Source organism: Coregonus lavaretus (genome assembly GCF_964263955.1).
Source record: "Coregonus lavaretus genome assembly, chromosome: 8".
In the NCBI taxonomy this organism is placed as follows: Eukaryota; Metazoa; Chordata; class Actinopteri; order Salmoniformes; family Salmonidae; genus Coregonus; species Coregonus lavaretus.
The window spans coordinates 39,322,842-39,346,769 of record NC_139995.1 but is presented as its reverse complement, the minus strand read 5'-3'; the positions used below and the strand labels follow the sequence as shown (position 1 = coordinate 39,346,769).

Here is a 23,928-nt window from a genome sequence, read left to right as displayed (position 1 = left end):
ACCTTACTGTATATATAGAACCAAATACTGTTAGACTTTTGCTCAAGTAGTATTTTACTGGGTAACTTTCACTTTTACTTGAGTAACTTTCTATTAAGGTATCTATACTTTTACTCAAGTATGACAATTGGGTACTTTTTCCACAACTGAGTATGACTACAGTGGCTTGCGAAAGTATTCACCCCCCTTGGCATTTTTCCTATTTTGTTGCCTTACAACCCAATTTTTGGTGGGGTTGTATCATTTGATTTACACAACATGCCTACCACTTTGAAGATGCAAAATATTTTTTTGGGTGAAACAAACAAGAATTAAGACAAGAAAACAGAACTTGAGTGTGCATAACTATTCACCCCCCCCCAAAGTCAATACTTTGTAGAGCCACCTTTTGCAGCAATTACAGCTGCAAGTCTCTTGAGGTATGTCTCTATAAGCTTGGCACATGTAGCCACTAGGATTTTTGCCCATTCTTCAAGGCAAAACTGCTCCAGCTCCTTCAAGTTAGATGGGTTCCGCTGGTGTACAGCAATCTTTAAGTCATACCACAGACTTTGACTAGGCCATTCCAAGACATTTAAATGTTTCCCCTTAAACCACTCGAGTGTTGCTTTAGCAGTATGCTTAGGGTCATTGTCCTGCTGGAAGGTGAACCTCCGTCCCAGTCTCAAATCTCTGGAAGACTGAAACAGGTTTCCCTCAACAATTTCCCTGTATTTAGAGCCATCCGTCATTCCTTCAATTCTGACCAGTTTCCCAGTCCCTGCCGATGGAAAAACATCCCCACAGCATGATGCTGCCACCACCATGCTTCACTGTGGGGATGGTGTTCTCGAGATGATGAGCGGTGTTGGGTTTGCGCCAGACATAGCATTTTCCTTGATGGCCAAAAAGCTCAATTTTACCAGAGTACCGTCTTCCATATGTTTGGGGAGTCTCCCACATGCCTATTGGCGAACACCAAATGTGTTTGCTTATTTATTTCTTTAAGCAATGGCTTTTTTCTGGCCACTCTTCCGTAAAGCCCAGCTCTGTGGAGTGTAAGGCTTAAAGTGGTCCTATGGACAGATACTCCAATCTCCGCTGTGGAGCTTTGCAGCTCCTTCAGGGTTATCTTTGGTCTCTTTGTTGCCTCTCTGATTAATGCCCTCCTTGCCTGGTCCGTGAGTTTTGGTGGGCGGCCCTCTCTTGTCAGGTTTGTTGTGCACATTCTTTCAATTTTTTTTATAATGGATTTAATGGTGCTCCGTGGGATGTTCAAAGTTTCTGATATTTTTTTATAACCCAACCCTGATCTGTACTTCTCCACAATGTTGTCCCTGACCTGTTTGGAGAGCTCCTTGGTCTTAATGGTGCCGCTTGCTTGGTGGTGCCCCTTGCTTAGTGGTGTTGCAGACTCTGGGGCCTTTCAGAACAGGTGTATATATACTGAGATCATGTGACACTTAGATTGCACACAGGTGGACTTTATTTGAATAATTATGTGACATCTGAAGGTAAGTGGTTGCCCCAGATCTTATACATACATATGCATGCATCACTTTTCCGTTATTTATTTTTTCGACTTTTTTGAAACAAGTTATTTTTTTCATTTCACTTCACCAATTTGGACTTTTTTGTGTATGTCCATTACATGAAATCCCAATAAAAATCCATTTAAATTACAGGTTGTAATGCAACAAAATAGGAAAAACGCCAAGGGGATGAATACTTTTGCAAGGCACTGTAACTTCCTTGCCTGGTGCCAGATCAGTTTGTGCTGTCTTGCCAATTCCTTGTGACAATGACCATAGGAGTTGACAAGACAACACAAACAGATCCAGGGCCACCACTAACTTCCATAGTTTACCACTAACTTCTATACTTAACATTACTTCCATAGTTTATGGTTATTTATTTTGTATGAGAAAGTGCATGTGTCCACATTGCTACAGGTCCTGGCCTGGCGTTCATAGCCTATCCTCGTGCCGTGGCCATGATGCCTTTACCTCAGTTGTGGTCCATATGTTTCTTCGTCATGGTCATCTTGCTGGGTGCTGACACACAGGTGAGACAAGAAAGGTTCAAACGCATCAAAAGTTCAATTAATCATTCTTGAAATATTATCCATATGAGGCTACATTAGTAGGATAACTTTTTATTATTTTGTGTCTGATTTCATTGTTATTAAGGATTTTAGAGTCAAGTGGATCTTAATGTTGTTCATGCGACTTCGTGAGTAGGCATAGAGGATGACTTGGCCCCTCTCTGCCCCTGTTCACAGTTTGTCAGTCTGGAGTGCCTGATGACCTCTGTGACAGACATGTTCCCCACCGTGTTTCGAAGGGGGTACCGTCGAGAGCTGCTGCTGCTGTGTCTCTGCTCTGTCTGCTTCTTCCTGGGACTCCTTCTGGTCACAGAGGTGAGTGTCTCACTACTCTAGTCTTCACTCTTTTCCTCCCTTCGTTCTGGCTGTGTTTTTCTAGTCTACAGTAGTCAAGCACTGGAACAAAGTTATGTCCTGACCTAGCCAACGTCTCAACACTGTCTTAGTATACTAGTCTAGTGAGACCGCTGAGGTTGAAACGTGTTAAGCTGCTTTTCTGGGGGCATATGAGTCTTGTATTCTCGCACTCCGTGAGAAAGGCTAACACCTTAAGTCCTCCTGGTACTATACATACTATTGGTTACTATTTTCTAGAGAATCACATACCCTATATCATGTACCTTTTGATTAACATTTTGTGATCATAAGATACCAGTGTATTTAAATTCAAGTACAGAATTAGTCATAGTTTCACGCTGTTTGATCATGTCTGTTCTCTGTTGCAGGGAGGGTTATATTTTCTACAACTTTTTGACCATTACGTGTGCAGTGGCAACAATCTCCTTCTGCTCTCTGTCTGCCAGTCAATAGCAATCGGTTGGATTTATGGTAAGTCCTCAAGATTCTCTGGTGATAACAAATGCTAACAATTAAGTAATGTGACTCTTCAGGAGATAGTTATTCGCCCCAAGTGTCCATTCAGTTCCTGTTTTGGGTTATGATTTATCCTTAGAGAGGAATTACTATATGTTGAAATATTTAGACCTTCTAAGAAGGGTTTTAATTATTTTGGATTAAGGATGTTGCGGATATGTCTATCTAAACGTGTGCCTCGAAGTTCCCTCACATTGATTTGTCTTTTGCATTTTTAGTCACATGTAGACAGACCAGAAGGTTGAGCATCTAGGAACATCACTCAAATGTCCACAAATACATGCAATATGATTTTGTCCCATGATAACACATACGTAAGCGCAGTCTACATTGTCTTTGAATAATACTGTATATCACTTTTAAATCTTCAAATGTGAAATGATCTTACATTTTGGTAAGTTGATATACTATTCTTTCCAAACGGTCACTCAGTAAGTAGCCTAAGTACTTTTAAAGCAAGAGGCACAAAGCCAAAACAGTATTCAATAAAGTAGATTCTTAAGTCTCTTATAGGGACTTATAGGGATAGTTTGTCTGATGTTCTTTGTGGGTTTTCAGTGTTTTAAAGTCCCAGGTGCTTAATTCAGTCTTCTGTGAAATAATTGTTAACTTTCACATAGCTTACACTTGTTTCTCAAGCCTATTCAATAACACTACTAAAACCATGACTGGATATACAGTGGGGAGAACAAGTATTTGATACATTGCCGATTTTGCAGGTTTTCCTACTTACAAAGCATGTAGAGGTCTGTAATTTTTATCATAGGTACACTTCAACTGTGAGAGGCAGAATCTAAAATCACATTGTATGATTTTTAAGTAATTAATTTGCATTTTATTGCATGACATAAGTATTTGATACATCAGAAAAGCAGAACTTAATATTTGGTACAGAAACCTTTGTTTGCAATTACAGAGATCATACGTTTCCTGTAGGTCTTGACCAGGTTTGCACACACTGCAGCAGGGATTTTGGCCCACTCCTCCATACAGACCTTCTCCAGATCCTTCAGGTTTCGGGACTGTCGCTGGGCAATACGGACTTTGAGCTCCCTCCAAAGATTTTCTATTGGTTTCAGGTCTGGAGACTGGCTAGGCCACTCCAGGACCTTGAGATGCTTCGTACGGAGCCACTCCTTAGTTGCCCTGGCTGTGTGTTTCGGGTCGTTGTCATGCTGGAAGACCCAGCCACGACCCATCTTCAATGCTCTTACTGAGGGAAGGAGGTTGTTGGCCAAGATCTCGCGATACATGGCCCCATCCATCCTCCCCTCAATACGGTGCAGTCGTCCTGTCCCCTTTGCAGAAAAGCATCCCCAAAGAATGATGTTTCCACCTCCATGCTTCACTGTTGGGATGGTGTTCTTGGGGTTGTACTCATCCTTCTTCTTCCTCCAAACACGGCGAGTGGAGTTTAGACCAAAAAGCTCTATTTTTGTCTCATCAGACCACATGACCTTCTCCCATTCCTCCTCTGGATCATCCAGATGGTCATTGGCAAACTTCAGACGGGCCTGGACATGCGCTGGCTTGAGCAGGGGGACCTTGCGTGCGCTGCAGGATTTTAATCCATGACGGCGTAGTGTGTTACTAATGGTTTTCTTTGAGACTGTGGTCCCAGCTCTCTTCAGGTCATTGACCAGGTCCTGCCGTGTAATTCTGGGCTGATCCCTCACCTTCCTCATGATCATTGATGCCCCACGAGGTGAGATCTTGCATGGAGCCCCAGACCGAGGGTGATTGACCGTCATCTTGAACTTCTTCAATTTTCTAATAATTGCGCCAACAGTTGTTGCCTTCTCACCAAGCTGCTTGCCTATTGTCCTGTAGCCCATCCCAGCCTTGTGCAGGTCTACAATTTTATCCCTGATGTCCTTACACAGCTCTCTGGTCTTGGCCATTGTGGAGAGGTTGGAGTCTGTTTGATTGAGTGTGTGGACAGGTGTCTTTTATACAGGTAACGAGTTCAAACAGGTGCAGTTAATACAGGTAATGAGTGGAGAACAGGAGGGCTTCTTAAAGAAAAACTAACAGGTCTGTGAGAGCTGGAATTCTTACTGGTTGGTAGGTGATCAAATACTTTTGTCATGCAATAAAATGCAAATTAATTACTTAAAAATCATACAATGTGATTTACTGGATTTTTGTTTTAGATTCCGTCTCTCACAGTTGAAGTGTACATATGATAAAAATTACAGACCTCTACATGCTTTGTAAGTAGGAAAACCTGCAAAATCGGAAGTGTATCAAATACTTGTTCTCCCCACTGTATGTCCTCTTGATTTCACCCTCTTAGTCCTTAGTCAGTAAAATTCTAGACATTCTCTCCACTTAGGTTTAATCTTTATGTGCTCTTTAGCAAGACACCTTTGTTCTGTCCAGCACGTTTGTCAGCTGTGTATAATACTTTTTTAGACTTTCCCCATTGAGGATATAAGCTTGATGGGCATCAGGGTCTCTTGAAAAAGGATGTCTGCTGTCACAGCTACTTTGTCTTTGATTGCAAAACAGAAAAGCCTTTACCATTGACAGACTAAATAAGCGCAAACGCACAAGAAAACCTCTAGATCAGGGGTGTCAAACTCATTTTAGCTCAGGGGCCACATGGAGGAAAATCTATTCCCAAGTGGGCCGGACCGGAAAAATCATGGTATATATAACTTAAAAACAACAACTTCAGATTGTTTTCTTTGTTTTAATACGATCAACATACAACATAAAGCTGGAGCCTGAGGACAGTGTGTCCAAAATAGTACAAGCACAACATCACTATTAATCATAAAACACGTCAAGTTTATTTGAAAATTCTAAAGAAAAAGAACACACAAACACACAATGCCTCAGTGATTAACAGAACTGTTTCACAGATCACAGAACTATATCAGGGTGTCATTTCTCAGGCAGAAATGTAGATAAAAATAATGAAATCCTGTTCCCCAAACAAGTGCTAGAACCACAGAGTCAAGAATAGGTTAAATATACAAATAAGGTAAAATCAATTAAAAACAATAGCACATCAACATAAAAACAAATAAACATAAAGCTGGAGCCTGAGGACAGTGTCCAAAAGCACAACATCACTATTAATCATAAAACACCTCAAGTTATTTGAAAGTTCTGAGGACAAAGAACACACAAACACACAATGCCTCAGTGATTCACAGAAGTATATCACAGATCACAGAACTATATCAGGGTGTCATTTCTCAGGCAGAAATGTAGATAAAAATAATGAAATCCTGTTCCCCAAACAAGTGCAAGAACCACAGAGTCAAGAATAGGTTAAATATACAAATAAAATCAATTAAAAACAATAGCACATCAACATAAAAACATATAAACATAAATCTGAAAGCGTTGCTCAAACTCCCGTAACAGTCCCGTTATTTTATCTTTGAACCGCTTCATGTCTGCCACATGTTGGGTCGCGCACACATTTGTCAGACAGGGGAAGTGAGCTGCATCACCACCGGCAAGTTGCGTCTCCCACAATGACAGCTTCAACTTGAAAGAACGTATGCTGTCATAATACTGCGTGACAACTTTGTTGCGCCCTTGCAGCTGTTTGTTCAAGTTATTCAGGTGCTCTGTAACATCCACCATAAATGCAAGGTCCTGCATCCATTCTGCGGAATGAAATTCTAACACTGGTTTGCCCTTTTCTTCCATGAACTGTTCAATTTCTTCTCGTAAATAAAAAGAAACGCCTCAGCACAGCACCTCGGCTTAACCATCTTACCTCAGTGTGGTATGGCAGGCCATAGATGTGGTCTTTCTCTCTGAGAAGGCTGTCAAACTGACAGTGATTCAGGCTTCTGGATCGGATTAAATTAACAGTTTGGATGACCACCTTCATGACGTTATCCATCTTTAATGACTTGCAACACAAAGCCTCCTGGTGCAAAATACAGTGAAAAGTCAAAAAATCACGTCCTCCATTTGCAGATTGCACTTTCTCTCTGAACTTTGTCACAACGCCTGCTTTTTTCCCGATCATTGTGGGCGCACCATCTGTAGCCAGGCTGACAGCGCGGGACCAGTCCACTCCGACCCTGTCCAGCGCGCCGACGAGTGCGGTAAAAATATCAGCTGCTGTCGTTGTATCTGTCATCGGCACCAACTCCACGAACTCCTCGGTGACGGTCAATGTGTCATCAACTCCGCGGATGAAAATGGCCAGTTGTGCAACATCTGTAATGTCCGTGCTTTCATCAATTGCAACCGAAAACGCAATAAATGACTTTACTTTTTGCTTCAACTGGCTGTCCAAATCCACTGAAAGATCGGAAATCCTGTCTGCAACTGCGTTTCTTGTCAGGCTGATATTTGCAAAAGCCTGCCGCTTTTCAGGGCACACAATCTCCGCTGCCTTCATCATGCATGTTTTTACAAATTCACCCTCACTAAATGGTTTTGAAGCCACTGCGATTTCATTAGCAATGAGGTAGCTAGCTTTCACTGCAGCGTCACTGATGTCTCGGCTGTGAGAAAAAACACAGACTGCTGTTTCTTCAGACCCGCCAACAGTTCATTCACCTTCTCTCATCTCCGCTGTCCTTGAAAGTTGTCATATTTGTCGGCATGAAGACTCACATAGTGGCGACGAAGGTTATATTCTTTCAGCACTGCAACATGCTCTGAACACACCAAACATACAGCTTTCCCATTCAATTCCGTGAATAAATAGGATGACAATTTTTCTTGGAACACTCTGCACTCTGCGTCCACTTTTCTCTTTTTTGACAGAGACATATTGGGGCAATGAGGGTGCCAAAGCACATAATGTTAAAAGTAGAAGCCATAATAAATATTGCGGGCAAAACAAAGTAGCTCATTGGCTGCACGTGCTTGACCTACTTGCTCTGCCCCGGTATAAACAGTTTGCTTGCTTAACACAATTGCTATTGCGCCATCCAGTGGACGCAATTGGAACAGCAGTTTATTTTATAGAAAAATTGCAGCGCATTTTTATACTTTACAAAAAAAAAAAAGTTTTTTTTATCTTTTTTTTTTTTTCGAAATCATCTCGCGGGCCGGATTAAACCCGTTTGCAGGCCTGATCCGGCCCGCGGGCCGTACGTTTGACACCCCTGCTCTAGATCCACATGAGTTTACCATAAGGTTTCATAAGGGTCCATTTCACCACGTGCAGAGTGATGATGTTTATTATGTAATCTTGAACGCTTTTATAAGATAATACTTTTAAGATAAATATAACAATTTAAGTCATGGCATGCTATTGCAAATTGTGGCAGTTTGACTAACTTTGCAAATGCTTATTGCTTTATGGAAATAAACTGTCATTGGTTGTGAAACATGGATAGCCCCTCTCCCTTCGGCTATGGGAGTGTAGGTCATGAAACGATCTTGTTAATTGTTTTAGTATAATCAATCAAAGTTTATCTTTCAGAGAGTTAATGGTGTTATTTAGATAACATTTATTTACTAACTTTGCCCTCAGACTGACTCCAGATAGTAATCTTTCACTCCATTTGAAACATTGAAGGCAGTCTACTGACATGGGAAGTATTGTGTTTCAGTGTGGTCACAGCCAGACCGTGTACTGTACGTCTCTGGGGGGAATTTACAAAGATGGCAGGCAACTGTGCTGTCAGAAAAATAAACCACCCCCAGTGTGCGCCTAATGTTATACAATTAACATTAATATCAAGTGAAGCTACATGTTATGAGGCCTTGTTCACATGGATAGCTGGTAAATGAGAACTGTGGTAAAGATTCATGAAGGTTCTAACCCAGTGGCATGGTAATAAATACAGGTATGCTGGTGCTACAAAGTGTTCCTGTAGGAATGTGTAATGAATACTCGGACAGAGTGGTAAGATCCAATCGCAGAATAGCGATGCTTTATTAGAGTACAGACAAGGGTATAGCTTAATCGTGGTCGGGCGGGCTGTGGTCAAAACCGGGCAAGGCATAGACAGGCAGAGGTACCAAAGGAGCGGGCTTAGTCGTAGTCGAGGGCACAGGCACAGGATCAGAGCACGGTAATCACTGGGGTAGACAAGCAGAGGATTAAGCAATTCGGGGAGTCAAACAAGGCACAGGTCGGATACACGGTTAATCAAAGCAACAAACTCTCTCTCTCTCTCTCGGAACAAAACGCTTAGCAAGTCACAAAGGAACAATACCTCGCACCGACTGAACCTCTGAGCACACCTTATATCCTACCCTAATTACGGACAGGTGTGCTCAGAACTCAGGTGAACCAGATCGAGTCTGATGACTCCCCCTCTCTGTAGATCGGGGAAGTGTCAGACTCTGTCTAGACCCAGCCAACCCCCGATCCCTTACAGTATCCCCCTCCCCAGGGCCGGCTCCTGACGGCCTTCTACCTCTACCGGGTGGTCTTCCTCTGGGTCGGGGTCCGGGATGATCTGGGTGTTCAGCGTGGAAAGTGGCCTTGAGAGCGGGGTCTAGTATGTCCTTAGCAGGAACCCAGGACCGTTCCTCCGGTCCATATTCCTCCCAGTCCACGAGATATTCGATGCCCCCTCGTCTCCGTCTTGACTCCAGTATCTCGTGGACTGTATAGGTGGTGTCCTGTTCATCCTCCAAAGGTGGTGTAGTAGGTTGTTGAGCGATGGGTGGATACATCGGGCTATAATGGACAGGTTTCAACAGGGAGACGTGGAACGTTGGGTTTATCCTGTATTGTCGAGGGAGTAACAGACGGTAGGTGACAGGGTTAATACGTCTCTGTACTTTGAAGGGACCAATGTACCTGGGTTGGAGCTTCTTGCAGCTCCGTCGGAACCGCAGGTCTCGGGTAGACAGCCACACTCGTTGCCCGGTTTGATAAGTGGGAGTAGGTCTCCGGCGTCGGTCGGCATAGGTCTTTTGCTGCTGTGAGGCTTGACTGAGATGTTGATGGGCCGTCTCCCAGACCTGCGCACTCCGACGGAACCACTCGTCCACCGCCGGTACCATCCCGGGTGCGGTATCCCACGGGAACAGGGGTGGTTGATACCCTAGAACACACTGAAAGGGCGTTAGACGTAGGGAGGTGTGAATGAGTGAGTTCTGAGCATACTCTACCCAAGGCAGGAATCGGCTCCACTCTTGCGGCTGCCGCGAACATTGTTGCCGTAGATACTTCCCAATTTCCTGGTTGAGCCGTTCTGTCTGCCCATTGGCCTGGGGATGATATCCGGAGGTGAGGCTCACCGAAATGCCCAAGCGTTCGCAGAAGGCCTTCCAAACCCGGGATACGAACTGGGGTCCCCGGTCGGAAACAATATCCTCTGGAACACCAAACTGCCGGAACACCTGGTTAAATATAGTCTCCGCCATCTGAGTGGCGTTAGGTAAACGGGTCATGGGTACTAACCGACACATCTTTGAGAATCGATCGATGACCACGAGAATTACAGTATGGCCCTCTGATTCTGGTAGGTCGGTAACAAAGTCCATCGCAATGTGCGACCAGGGTCGTTGAGGAGTTGGCAATGGCATCAGCTTACCCTCCGGTAGTGCTCGAGGCGCCTTGGACTGAGCACATACTGGGCAGGATAATACGTAGTCTCGGACGTCATCTGTGAGGGAATCCCACCAGTATTTTCGACTGATGAGTCGGATAGTTCGAGTGATTCCGGGATGACCAGATCCTAGCGACGTGTGGCACCATTCCATCAGTTGAGGTCGAAGCGGAGCTGGTACAAACACCTTCGACACCGAGGTTTCTGGAGGGGCTGGTTCCGCTTGTAGGCTCTCCTGAATCGTGTCATCGATAGCCCACCTCACAGGACCAGCACGGCAACTCATGGGGAGGATAGGTTCTGGTTCAACCGGTCTGTCCGCGCGCTCGAACCGTCGGGAAAGCGCGTCCGCCTTACAATTCTTGGACCCGGGAATATAAGAGACAGTGAATTGAAAACGGTTGAAGAACAAAGACCACCTTGCCTGTCGGGAGTTCAGTCGTTTAGCACTGTGAAGATACTCCAGATTGCGGTGGTCCGTAAGCACTTGGAACGGATGAGCTGCTCCCTCCAGCCAATGTCTCCACTCCTCCAGCGCTAACTTCACCGCCAGTAATTCACGATTTCCCACGTCGTAGTTCTGCTCGGCCAGATTCAGCTTCTTCGAAAAAAAAGCACAGGGTCGTGATTTGGGAGGCTCACCTTGGCGCTGGGATAGCACGGCTCCAACTCCAACCTCCGAGGCGTCCACCTCCACGATGAACGGCAAGGTAGGATCCGGCTGACATAAAATGGGGACAGTGGTAAATCGTTGTTTCAATGTCTCAAAAGCCTGCACTGCCCCCTCCGTCCATTTCAGACGACGCCCCTTGTGGCTGGTCATCGCCGACAGCGGAGCAGCGGTGGTGCTGAAATTACGCACGAACCGTCTATAGTAATTGGCAAACCCCAAGAATCTCTGAAGCTCTTTCACCGTCTGGGGTTGAGGCCAGTCTCGTACAGCTTGTACCTTGGATTCATCCAGTCTTATCCCGTCGGGAGTGAGTATGGCCCCAAGGAAGGAAATCGTCGTGACATGGAACTCACTCTCCTCGGCCTTCACGAACAGAGAGTGTTGGCGGAGTCGGTCCAGAACCTGTCGTACATGGGACACATGTTCACTCAGAGAGTTAGAGTAAATTAGGATGTCATCAATGTACACTATGATGAAACGATCAATCAAGTCCCTAAAAATGTCATTCATGTACGCCTGGAACACCGAGGGCGCGTTAGTAAGTCCATAGGGCATGACACAATATTCATAATGTCCTCGATGGGTGATGAAGGCGGTCTTCCATTCATCCCCCTCTCTAATGCGCACCAGATTGTACGCACTCCTGAGGTCCAGTTTACTGTAGATGGAGGCCTGCCCCACCTGCTCGAGGGCTGCTGGAATCAAAGGAAGGGGGTAACGATTTTTAATGGTGATATCGTTCAAACCTCGATAGTCTATACAAGGACGCAGTCCGCCATCCTTTTTCTTAACAAAGAAAAAACTGGATGCCGCTGGAGACGTAGATGGGCGAATGGCCCCTTGCTGAAGTGCCTCGTCAATATACTTGCTCATTGATTCCCGTTCCGGCTGTGACAAAGGGTAGATTCGTCCGCGAGGAGGTGTAGCCCCGGATAGCAGATCAATTGCACAATCCCAGGCCCGATGCGGTGGTAACACGGTAGCCCTCTCCTTGGAGAACACCGGCGCGCAATCCTGGTACTCTGTAGGAACAACAGTAGACACCGCACCCTTCGCATCCTCCACAGTAGACGTTTTGCAAGGTAAAATGAGGCACTCAGCCCTACATACCTCACTCCAAGCCGTGATATCGCCAGATTTCCAGGAGATGACCGGATCATGGGTAACGAGCCAGGGGTGGCCGAGGACTAGCGGCTCCCGTGGAGCGGAGATGACGAACAGAATGATGTTCTCATGGTGCAGAGAGCCCACTTGTAACTTGATCTCCCCGGTACGGTGCGTAATGAACCCAGTGCCCATGGGCTCACCGTCTAGCGCGTTGACTCGCAGGGGAGGTTGAATTGGGATAAGTTGAACCCCCAACTCCTCAGCAAGACCCATATCCAGAAAGCTGGCCGCCGCTCCGGAATCAATAAGTCCTTCCAACCTGCGCACTTTCTCTCCGACAGATAAGGTAACCGGTACATACATTTGTCTAGATGTAATGTTCAAAACGGGAGTCTCACTCACCGGTTTGGCAGTTCCGAGGCGATATCCTGGGGTATGGTTAGGTCGTACCGGACCTTGACGAACGAAATGACCCGACTGACCACAATACAGGCATAGTCCGTCTTGCCGACGTTGTTGTCTCACCGACCCTTGTAGAGGTGACCGTCCCAGTTGCATAGGTTCCTCCTCAGATTCTCTCCTCCGCTCTGTCGATTGCATAGGACCAGTGATCGAGGGCTCCCGAACAGTGGATGCCTTGTGTTGCACTATAAGATTATCAATAGCGATGGCTATTTTGATAAACTCATGTAGCGCAGTGATATCTCCTCGACAAGCCAACTCAGTCTGTACGTCTTTGCGCAGCCCTCTTCGGAAAACTGTGAGCAAAGCAGTCTCGCTCCATCCGCTACCGGCTGCTATAGTACGGAACTCTAAAGCGTAGTCGGCTACTGTGCGACGGCCCTGCTGAAGTTCGCACAGTTGGTCTCCCACACTACGCCCAGATACTGGGTGGTTGAACACCTCTTGAAACAGTCTCTTGAACTGAACTTCCGCATTCAGCTCGGGGACCTCAGCTGCCCAAAGCGCAGTAGCCCAATCCAGTGCTCTTCCCGTTAGCAGAGAAATCATGAAATCCACCCTGCTACGGTCATCGGAAAACATAGTACGATTATATGACAGATACAGGGACATCTGGAGTAGAAACCCCTGACATTTGCCAGGTTCCCCATCGTACCTTGTAGGTAGAGAAATCGGAGGTGCATGACGAGGACTGACCGTGCTCGGTGTGGTGCCTTCAGCCGCACCAGCGTGGAGTAGCTGTAGGAGTTCATCCATCCGTTTCTCCTGTATCTCCCATCGCCTCTGTAATTCCGCTGGATCCATGGTAATGGCGAGGTATTCTGTAATGAATACTCGGACAGAGTGGTAAGATCCAATCGCAGAATAGCGATGCTTTATTAGAGTACAGACAAGGGTATAGCTTAATCGTGGTCGGGCGGGCTGTGGTCAAAACCGGGCAAGGCATAGACAGGCAGAGGTACCAAAGGAGCGGGCTTAGTCGTAGTCGAGGGCACAGGCACAGGATCAGAGCACGGTAATCACTGGGGTAGACAAGCAGAGGATTAAGCAATTCGGGGAGTCAAACAAGGCACAGGTCGGATACACGGTTAATCAAAACAACAAACTCTCTCTCTCTCTCTCTCTCTCTCTCTCTCTCTCTCTCTCTCTCTCTCTCTCTCTCTCTCTCTCTCTCTCTCTCTCTCTCTCTCTCTCTCTCTCTCTCTCTCTCTCTCTCTCTCTCTCTCTCTCTCTCTCTCTCTCTCTCTCTCTCGGAACAAAACGCTTAGCAAGTCACAAAGGAACAATACCTCGCACCGACTGAACCTCTGAGCACACCTTATATCCTACCCTAATTACGGACAGGTGTGCTCAGAACTCAGGTGAACCAGATCGAGTCTGATGACTCCCCCTCTCTGTAGATCGGGGAAGTGTCAGACTCTGTCTAGACCCAGCCAACCCCCGATCCCTTACAGAATGAGGTGCGTGTTAGGGTAAATAGATCCTAGAAGTCTTCTAATGAGAAGGAAGGAGACAGCAACACCCGAGGATGAATCTAATACAATGCCTTGCAAAAGTATTCATCCCCCTTGCCGTTTTTCTTATTTTGTTGCATTACAACCTGTAATTTAAATGGATTTTTATTTGGATTTCATGTAATGGACATACACAAAATAGTCCAAATTGGTGAAGTGAAATGAAAAAAATTACTTGTTTAAAATAAATAAAGGAAAAGTGGTGCGTGCATATGTATTCACCCCCTTTGCTATGAAGCCCCTAAATAAGATCTGGTGCAACCAATTACCTTCAGAAGTCACATAATTAGTAAAATAAAGTCCACCTGTGTGCAATCTAAGTGTCACATGATCTCAGTATATATACACCTGTTGTGAAAGGCCCCAGAGTCTGCAACACCACTAAGCAAGGCGCACCACCAAGCAAGTGGCACCATGAATACCAAGGAGCTCTCCAAACAGGTCAGGGACAAAGTTGTGGAGACATACAGATCAGGGTTGGGTTATAAAAAAAGATCAGAAACTTTGAACATCAAACGGAGCACCATTAAATCCATTATTAAAAAATTGAAAGAATATGGCACCACAACAAACCTGCCAAGAGAGGGCCGCCCACCAAAACTCACGGACCAGGCAAGGAGGGCATTAATCAGAGAGGCAACAAAGAGACCAAAGACAACCCTGATGGAGCTATAAAGCTCCACAGCGGAGATTGGAGGATCTGTCCATAGGACCACTTTAAGCCGTACACTGCACAGAGCTGGGCTTTATGGAAGAGTGGCCAGAAAAAAGCCATTGCTTAAAGAAAAAAATAAGCAAACACGTTTGGTGTTCACCAAAAGGCATGTGGGAGACTCCCCAAACATATGGAAGAAGGTATTTTGGTCAGATGAGACGAAAATTGAGCTTTTTGGCCATCAAGGAAAACGCTATGTCTGGCGCAAATCCAACACCTATCATCACCCCGAGAACACCATCCCCACAGTGAAGCATGGTGGTGGCAGCATCATGCTGTGGGGATGTTTTTCCATCGGCAGGGACTGGGAAACTGGTCAGAATTGAAGGAATGATGGATGGCACTAACTACAGGGAAATTGTTGAGGGAGACCTGTTTCAGTCTTCCAGAGATTTGAGACTGGGACGGAGGTTCACCTTCCAGCAGGACAATGACCCTAAGCATACTGCTAAAGCAACACTCGAGTGGTTTAAGGGGAAACATTTAAATGTCTTGGAATGGCCTAGTCAAAGCCCAGACCTCAATCCAATTGAGAATCTGTGGTATGACTTAAAGATTGCTGTCCACCAGCAGAACCCATCCAACTTGAAGGAGCTGGAGCAGTTTTGCCTTGAAGAATGGGCAAAAATCCCAGTGGCTACATGTGCCAAGCTTATATAGAGATACCCCAAGAGACTTGCAGCTGTAATTGCTGCAAAAGGTGGCTCTACAAAGTATTGAATAGTTATGCACGCTCAAGTTTTTTTTTTTTTTTTCTAATTTCTTGTTTGTTTCACACCAAAAAATATTTTGCATCGTCAAAGTGGTAGGCATGTTGTGTAAATCAAATAATACAAACCCCCCAAAAATCAATTTTAATTCCAGGTTGTAAGGCAACAAAATAGGAAAAATGCCAAGGGGGTGAATACTTTCGCAAGCCACTGTATGTCTCCTGACCTCCGGACTGTACGTTGACATCTTGGGCCGTATGTATTAAGTGTCTCAGTGTTTGAGTGCTGCACTAGGATCAGGTCCCCCCTGTTCATGTAATCTTTTTCATTTTGATCTAAAAGGCAAAACGGATCCTAAATCAGCACTCCTAGTCTGAGAATCTTAATACATACGGCCCCCAGCCTTTCCTGACACACCCAATGCAGCAGGTAGGAACGTATCCAGAAATGATGTCAAAAGCCATGTCAGATGTGCTGCAATCCTGTCAAAAGGTGTTATAACCCCCTGGATGCTGACTAGATGCGTTTTTTTCTTCTCAGGGTCAGATACCTTTGATTTATGATGGGAATATAATTGATATGATACTTCATTATGGAGAAGCCATCCATAAGTTTGCCTGAACATGATATATCTCCCCTATATGTCCTTACCAATCAACCTAGCTGAACCCTTGGTTGGTCATAAAATACTTGTGTTTCAAATTAAATCTTTTAAAAGCTTCACTCTGAGCAAATTCAGAGAAAGAATTTAAGAATTCACAGACTGATACTCATTGAAACTCATATAAATACATTTCCTGAATTTGTTGAAGTGTAAACAAAGTAGACCCAAACTCTGTGTTATACTTTTTATTTACAGGAGCAGATCGTCTCTATGACAACATAGAAGATATGATTGGGTATCGTCCCTGGCCAGTGATGAAGTACTGTTGGCTTTATGTTACCCCTACAGTCTGTTTGGTGAGTGGTTGGCTTGCTGTTTTGTCAAAAATCTTTCTTCAAGGAAAATATACATAAAAAACATCAACTATAATATTATGGTTTTAATATGAATGATATTATCTCATGCAACATGCCCAAGAAACAATACAAATCCATAACAATTCATGATAGAATGACATGCCTATGTTATTATTTGTTTGTCTTCAGGGTACCTTCATCTTTTCCTTGGTACAGTACAAGCCCCTAAAGTTCAACAAAACCTATGTGTACCCTGACTGGGCGTATGCATTGGGGTGGTTCCTGGGGCTTGCCTGTGTGGCTCTGGTGCCTCTGTGGATGATCTGGAAGGTCTATCGGTCCAAATTGACAGTCTGGCAGGTAAGACTACTGAGAAAGTGGCGAGGAGATGCCATCTTCCTGTGCCCACGGCATACATTGCTTGGTAAACTGATTATAACGTAGAACCATAAAAGTAGGGATTTATACTTCAGTAATGACTTTGGGCTTACCAAAAACGTACATTTTGCAATATCACAGATGTAATTTAGATTGTTTCGATTTATTACTCTTCTTTGATCAGTACTGTGAAATGCATGTTATTAGATTTCTTTTTTTATCGACAACCTGTTTTCACAGAGCCTAAAACAGCTCTGTCGCCCAGAACCCAACAAGGCCCTCAACCAGAAGCAGCAAACTCCTGAACAGTGCCCTCTGAACCCAGATTCCATTCTTAATCCAACCGCAAATCATGAGTACAAGGGAAGTGGCATGGTTGAGCTAGAGATGCACACATAACATCTTGCTAATTTGAAAAGATGATGTATAGTACTTTTGAACGAAATGTTCAGTGCCCAATTAAACAGTCCATACGTAAGTAATGTATATTTTAGGAATATATGCAAATATAAAATGTGTATTCATGATTTATTTTCTTTCATCAGATCTCAGATATTGTATTGAGGTAATGTGTTTCTTACCTCAGCTATTCAACCTATACTGTATATAGGACTAACCTTAATGGTGGATGGTAGCCATATTTTTGCGATAGGGCTTTTATAAATGTTATTTGCACTGTGAGTTTTCAGATACATTCATCTTTTCAGATAGTTTTAAGATGTGAAATGACTATTATGTAGATAATGACGATAAAATGATGGGGATATGTTTTAAAGGTTATTCTACATTGTTTTAAAGGTACATACAGGAAGAGTTGATTAGCAACTTAGATAAGTTAAGCAGGAATGAAAATAGCAGGAATTGAGCAACCAAGCTGAAATTGATGAGTGAACTTCATATGAAAATGGACAAGCAGCAGGAATTGAGCAGCCAAGGCAGTAGACTTGAGTAGAGTTTCTGGGCATCTGAAGGAAACATTGGCAGAATTCTCCTCAGATGTGTCAAGCCAGTAATTAACAGGACAGTCATTCTGGAGGGTAATTTTGCAGGAATTCACCAAAGGCGTAAAAGCAGCATATCATCACTCAAAGACAAGGTCTTATGGATCTCTATGTATGGAACTCCACATCTTATGAAACTCCAGAAGCACATTAAGTTAAATTCAATTCCCTGCAGGACACAAATAAATTATCCAACCATTAGCACCTTGAATTCGACAGATAAAGATAATTGATAATTGTCAGAATAACTCCCCAATTATTTACTTAGTATATTAAATGACAGACATGATATGAGGTGGAAAGGTGTGAAATGATGTTGTTAAACTGTCAATTACAATGATCCTGAAACTGATCTGATCAAGATATTTTGTAATACTCTTTTGTAACGCTGTTATGATACATTACAAAATTATTTTATAAAACCATTTTATAACACCAGCCTTTGAATCAGTTATTTCCATTCTAAATATTGTTGATGATATTAAAATCACCAAAGGTTGATCATCATTGACAATCGGCCTTTAAACCTTTTACAATTGTATAGTGCAGTAATAATAGCTGTCTCCATTATTTATGACTGCACTCATCCTAACAATGTGTCACAACTTACATGTTCACACTTGAGTCCGCATCAGACGATATTTTGTGTACATACAAATTTCAGCAATTCTGGATGAACAAATGTGAGGGAATATTTTTTGTATTGGCTCAAGGTCTTTGTTTCAGTGTGTTATCAGTCTGCCTACCCATGTGAGAGACGCAGACTCGGTCTCAACCTTTAAGTCTTTACTGAAGACTTATCTCTTCAGTAGGTCATATGATTGAGTGTAGTCTGGCCCAGGAGTGTGAAGGTGAACGGAAAGGCTCTGGAGCAACGAACAGCCCTTGCTGTCTCTGCCGGGCCGGTTCCCCTCTCCACTGGGGTTCTCTGCCTCTAACCCTGTTGCAGGGGCTGAGTCACTGGCTTGCTGGTGCTCTTTCATGCCGTCCCTGGGAGGGGTGCGTCACTTGAGTGGGTTGAGTTACTGACGTGATCTTCCTGTCTGGGTTGGCGCCCCCCCTTGGTTTGTGCTGTGGTGGAGACCTCTGTGGGCTATACTCGGCCTTGTCTCAGGATTGTAAGTTGGTGGTTGAGGATATCCCTCTAGTGGTGCGGGGGCTGTGCTTTGGCAGAGTGGGTGGGGTTATATCCTTCCTGTTTGGCCCTGTCCGGGGGTTTCTTCGGATGGGGCCACAGTGTCTCCGGACCGCTCCTGTCTCAGCCTCCAGTATTTATGCTGCAGTAGTTTATGTGTCGGGGGGCTGGGGTTAGTTGGTTATACCTGGAGTACTTCTCCTGTCTTATCCAGTGTCCTGTGTGAATTTAAGTATGCTCTCTCTAATTCTCTCGTTCTCTCTTTCTCTCTGAGAACCTGAGCCCTAGGACCATACGTCAGGACTACCGGGCATGATGACACCTTGCTGTCCCCAGTCCGCCTGGCCTTGCTGCTATTCCAGTTTCAACTGTTCTGCCTGCGGTTACGAAACCCCTACCTGTCCCAGACCTGCTGTTTTCAACTCTTAATGATCGGCTATGAAAAGCCAACTGAGAGACCTGAGCCCTAGGACCATACGTCGGGACTACCGGCCGTGGTGACTCCTTGCTGTCCCCAGTCCGCCTGGCCTTGCTGCTATTCCAGTTTCAACTGTTCTGCCTGCGGTTATGGAACCCCTACCTGTCCCAGACCTGCTGTTTTCAACTCTTAATGATCGGCTATGAAAAGCCAACTGAGATTTATTCCTGATTATTATTTGACCATGCTTGTCACTTATGAACATTTTTGAACATCTTGGCATGGTTCTGTTATAATCTTCACCCGGCACAGCCAGAAGAGGACTGGCCACCCCTCATAGCCTGGTTCCTCTCTAGGTTTCTTCCTAGGTTTTCGCCTTTCTAGGGAGTTTTTCCTAGCCACCGTGCTTCTACACCTGCATTACTAGCTGTTTGGGGTTTTAGGCTGGGTTTCTGTACAGCACTTCGAGATATTAGCTGATGTAAGAAGGGCTATATAAAATAAAATTGATTGATTGATTATCACACCATCGGCATAACAATAGTTTTGTCTTTGAATGCATAGATGCAATATCCTGAGTTTTTCCAATACAATACAAAAGAAAACAATAAACACATACACGTTTCCCCTCAGGTTGCCATACTGATCATTTTTACACATCTGTTCAAGTTTCAAGTTTTAACGTCACATGCACAAGAACAGTGAAATGCCTTTCTTGCAAACTCAAAACCCAACAATGCAATAATCAATAACAATATAATACTAAAATAAAAAATAAAATAAAAAACGAGAAATATGAATAACACAATAAGTACGTAAGCATACTACAGTTGAAGTCGGACGTTTACATACACCTTAGCCAAATACATTTAAACTCAGTTTTTCACTATTCCTGACATTTAATCCTAGTAAAAATTCCCTGTCTTAGGTCAGTTAGGATCACCACTTTATTTTAAGAATATGAAATGTCAGAATAATTGTAGAGTGATTTATTTCAGCTTTTATTTATTTCATCACATTCCCAGTGGGTCAGAAGTTTACCTACACTCAATTAGTATTTGGTAGCATTGCCTTTAAATTATTTAACTTGGGTCAAACGTTTTGGGTAGCCTTTCACAAGCTTCCCACAATAAGTTGGGTGAATTTTGGCCCATTCCTCCTGACAGAGCTGGTGTAACTGAGTCAGGTTTTTAGGCCTCCTTGCTCGCACACGCTTTTTCAGTTCTGCCCACAAATGTTCTATAGGATTGAGGTCAGGGCTTTGTGATGGCCACTCCAATACCTTGACTTTGTTGTCCTTAAGCCATTTTGCCACAACTTTGGAAGTCTGCTTGGGGTCCATTGTCCATTTGGAAGACCCATTTGTGACCAAGCTTTAACTTCCTGACTGATGTCTTGAGATGTTGCTTCAATATATCCACATAATTTTCCTTCCTCAAGATGCCATCTATTTTGTGAAGCGCATCAGTCCCTTCTGCAGCAAAGCACCCCCACAGCATGATGCTGCCACCCCCGTTCTTCACGGTTGGGATGGTGTTCTTTGGCTTGCAAGCTGTCCCCCTTTTCCCTCCAAACATAAAAATGGTCATTATGGCCAAACAGTTCTATTTTTGTTTCATCAGACCAGAGGACATTTCTGCAAAAAGTAAGATCTTTCTCCCCATGTGCAGTTGCAAACTGTAGTCTGGCTTTTTTATGGCGGTTTTGGAGCAGTGGCTTCTTCCTTGTTGGGCGGCTTTTCAGGTTATGTCGATATAGGACTCGTTTTACTGTGGATATAGATACTTTTGTACCTGTTTCCTCCAGCATCTTCACAAGGTCCTTTGCTGTTGTTCTGGGATTGGTTTTCACTTTTCACACCAAAGTATGTTAATCTCTAGGAGACAGAACGCGTCTCCAGCCTGAGCGATATGACGGCTGCGTGGTTCCATAGTGTTTATACTTGCGTACTATTGTTTGTACAGATGAACGTGGTACCTTCAGGCGTTTGGAATTTTATGAGGTCTTGGCTGATTTCTTTTGATTTTCCCATGATGTCAAGCAAAGAGGCACTGAATTTGAAGGTAGGCCTTGAAATAGATCCACAGGTACACCTCCAATTGACTCAACATTTTTTACATTACATTTTCGTCATTTAGCGGACGCTCTTATCCAGAGCGACTTACAAATTGGTGCATTCACCTTATGATAGCCAGTGGGACAACCACTTTTTTTTTTTGGGGGGGGGGGGGTTGGGGTAAGGGGGGGTTACTTTATCCTATCCCAGGTATTCCTTAAAGAGGTGGGGTTTCAAGTGTCTCCGGAAGGTGGTGAGTGACTCCGCTGTCCTGGCGTCGTAAGGGAGCTTGTTCCACCATTGGGGTGCCAGAGCAGCGAACAGTTTTGACTGGGCTGAGCGGGAACTGTGCTTCCGCAGAGGTAGGGGGGCCAGCAGGCCAGAGGTGGATGAACGCAATGCCCTCGTTTGGGTGTAGGGACTGATCAGAGCCTGAAGGTACAGAGGTGCCGTTCCCCTCACAGCTCCGTAGGCAAGCACCATGGTCTTGTAGCAGATGCGAGCTTCAACTGGAAGCCAGTGGAGTGTGCGGAGAAGCGGGGTGACGTGAGAGAACTTGGGAAGGTTGAACACCAGACGGGCTGCGGCGTTCTGGATGAGTTGTAGGGGTTTAATGGCACAGGCAGGGAGCCCAGCCAACAGCGAGTTGCAGTAATCCAGACGGGAGATGACAAGTGCCTGGATTAGGACCTGTGCCGCTTCCTGTGTAAGGTAGGGTCGTACTCTGCGAATGTTGTAGAGCATGACCCTACAGGATCGGGTCACCGCCTTGATGTTAGCGGAGAACGACAGGGTGTTGTCCAGGGTCACGCCAAGGCTCTTTGCACTCTTCGAGGAGGACACAACGGAGTTGTCAACCGTGATGGCGAGATCATGGAACAGGCAGTCCTTCCCCAGGAGGAAGAGCAGCTCCGTCTTGCCGAGGTTCAGCTTGAGGTGGTGATCCGTCATCCACACTGATATGTCTGCCAGACATGCAGAGATGCGATTCGCCACCTGGTTATCAGAAGGGGGAAAGGAGAAGATGAATTGTGTGTCGTCTGCGTAGCAATGATAGGAGAGGCCATGTGAGGATATGACAGAGCCAAGTGACTTGGTGTATAGCGAGAATAGGAGAGGGCCTAGAACTGAGCCCTGGGGGACACCAGTGGTGAGAGCACATGGTGCGGAGACAGATTCTCGCCACGCCACCTGGTAGGAGCGACCTGTCAGGTAGGACGCAATCCAAGAGTGTGCCGCGCCGGAGATGCCCAACTCGGAGAGGGTGGAGAGGAGGATCTGATGGTTCACAGTATCAAAGGCAGCAGATAGGTCTAGAAGGACGAGAGCAGAGGAGAGAGAGTTAGCTTTAGCAGTGCGGAGAGCCTCCGTGACACAGAGAAGAGCAGTCTCAGTTGAATGACCAGTCTTGAAACCTGACTGGTCATGGCTTCTAAAGCCATGACATCATTTTCTGGAATTTTCCAAGCTGTTTAAAGGCACAGTCAACTTAGTGTATGTAAGCTTCTGACCCACTGGAATTGTGATGCAGTGACTTATAAGTGAAATAATCTGTCTGTAAACAATTGTTGGAAAAATTACTTGTGTCATGCACAAGTCATGCACTATAGTTTGTTAACAAGAAATTTGTGGAGTGGTTGAAAAACAAGTTTTAATGACTCCAAACTATGTGTATGTAAACTTCCGACTTCAACTGTATATACAGGGTCAGTTCCAATTAAGCAATAATGCTCGAAGGGGTGTGGTATATGGCCAATACATCACGGCAAAGGGCTTTTCTTAGGCAAGACGCAAAGCGGAGTGGCCATATACCACAAACCCCCAAGGTGCCTTATTGCTATTATAAACTGGTTACCAACGTAATTAGAGCAGTAAAAATATATATTTTGTCATACCCGTGGTATATTGTCTGATATACCATGGCTGTCAGCCAATCAGCATTCAGGGCTCGAACCACCCAGTTTATGATACCATTTTTACAATGTGCAGGGATACTGGAGTGATGGAGGTAGATACAGTGGGGGAAAAAAGTATTTAGTCAGCCACCAATTGTGCAAGTTCTCCCACTTAAAAAGACGAGAGAGGCCTGTAATTTTCATCATAGGTACACGTCAACTATGACAGACAAATTGAGAAAAAAAAATCCAGATAATCACATTGTAGGATTTTTTATGAATTTATTTGCAAATTATGGTGGAAAATAAGTATTTGGTCACCTACAAACAAGCAAGATTTCTGGCTCTCACAGACCTGTAACTTCTTCTTTAAGAGGCTCCTATGTCCTCCACTCGTTACCTGTATTAATGGCACCTGTTTGAACTTGTTATCAGTATAAAAGACACCTGTC

General features: G+C 44.6%; 1 protein-coding gene across 1 annotated transcript in view; it reads left to right on the top strand.

Moving 5' to 3' along the window:
* The window catches only part of LOC311133304 (sodium- and chloride-dependent GABA transporter 2-like), a gene marked incomplete at both ends in the record, with an annotated part of 66,794 nt that extends 49,424 nt beyond the window's left edge, over positions 1-17,370 (top strand). Inside the window, 6 exons of the mRNA XM_084166806.1 lie at positions 1,932-2,044; positions 2,261-2,398; positions 2,809-2,911; positions 16,493-16,593; positions 16,783-16,953; positions 17,212-17,370. Of these exons, the coding sequence (XP_084022932.1) occupies positions 1,932-2,044; positions 2,261-2,398; positions 2,809-2,911; positions 16,493-16,593; positions 16,783-16,953; positions 17,212-17,370 (785 nt within the window). The remainder of the gene's footprint in view (positions 1-1,931; positions 2,045-2,260; positions 2,399-2,808; positions 2,912-16,492; positions 16,594-16,782; positions 16,954-17,211) is intronic.
* Positions 17,371-23,928: the final 6,558 nt, after the last annotated feature.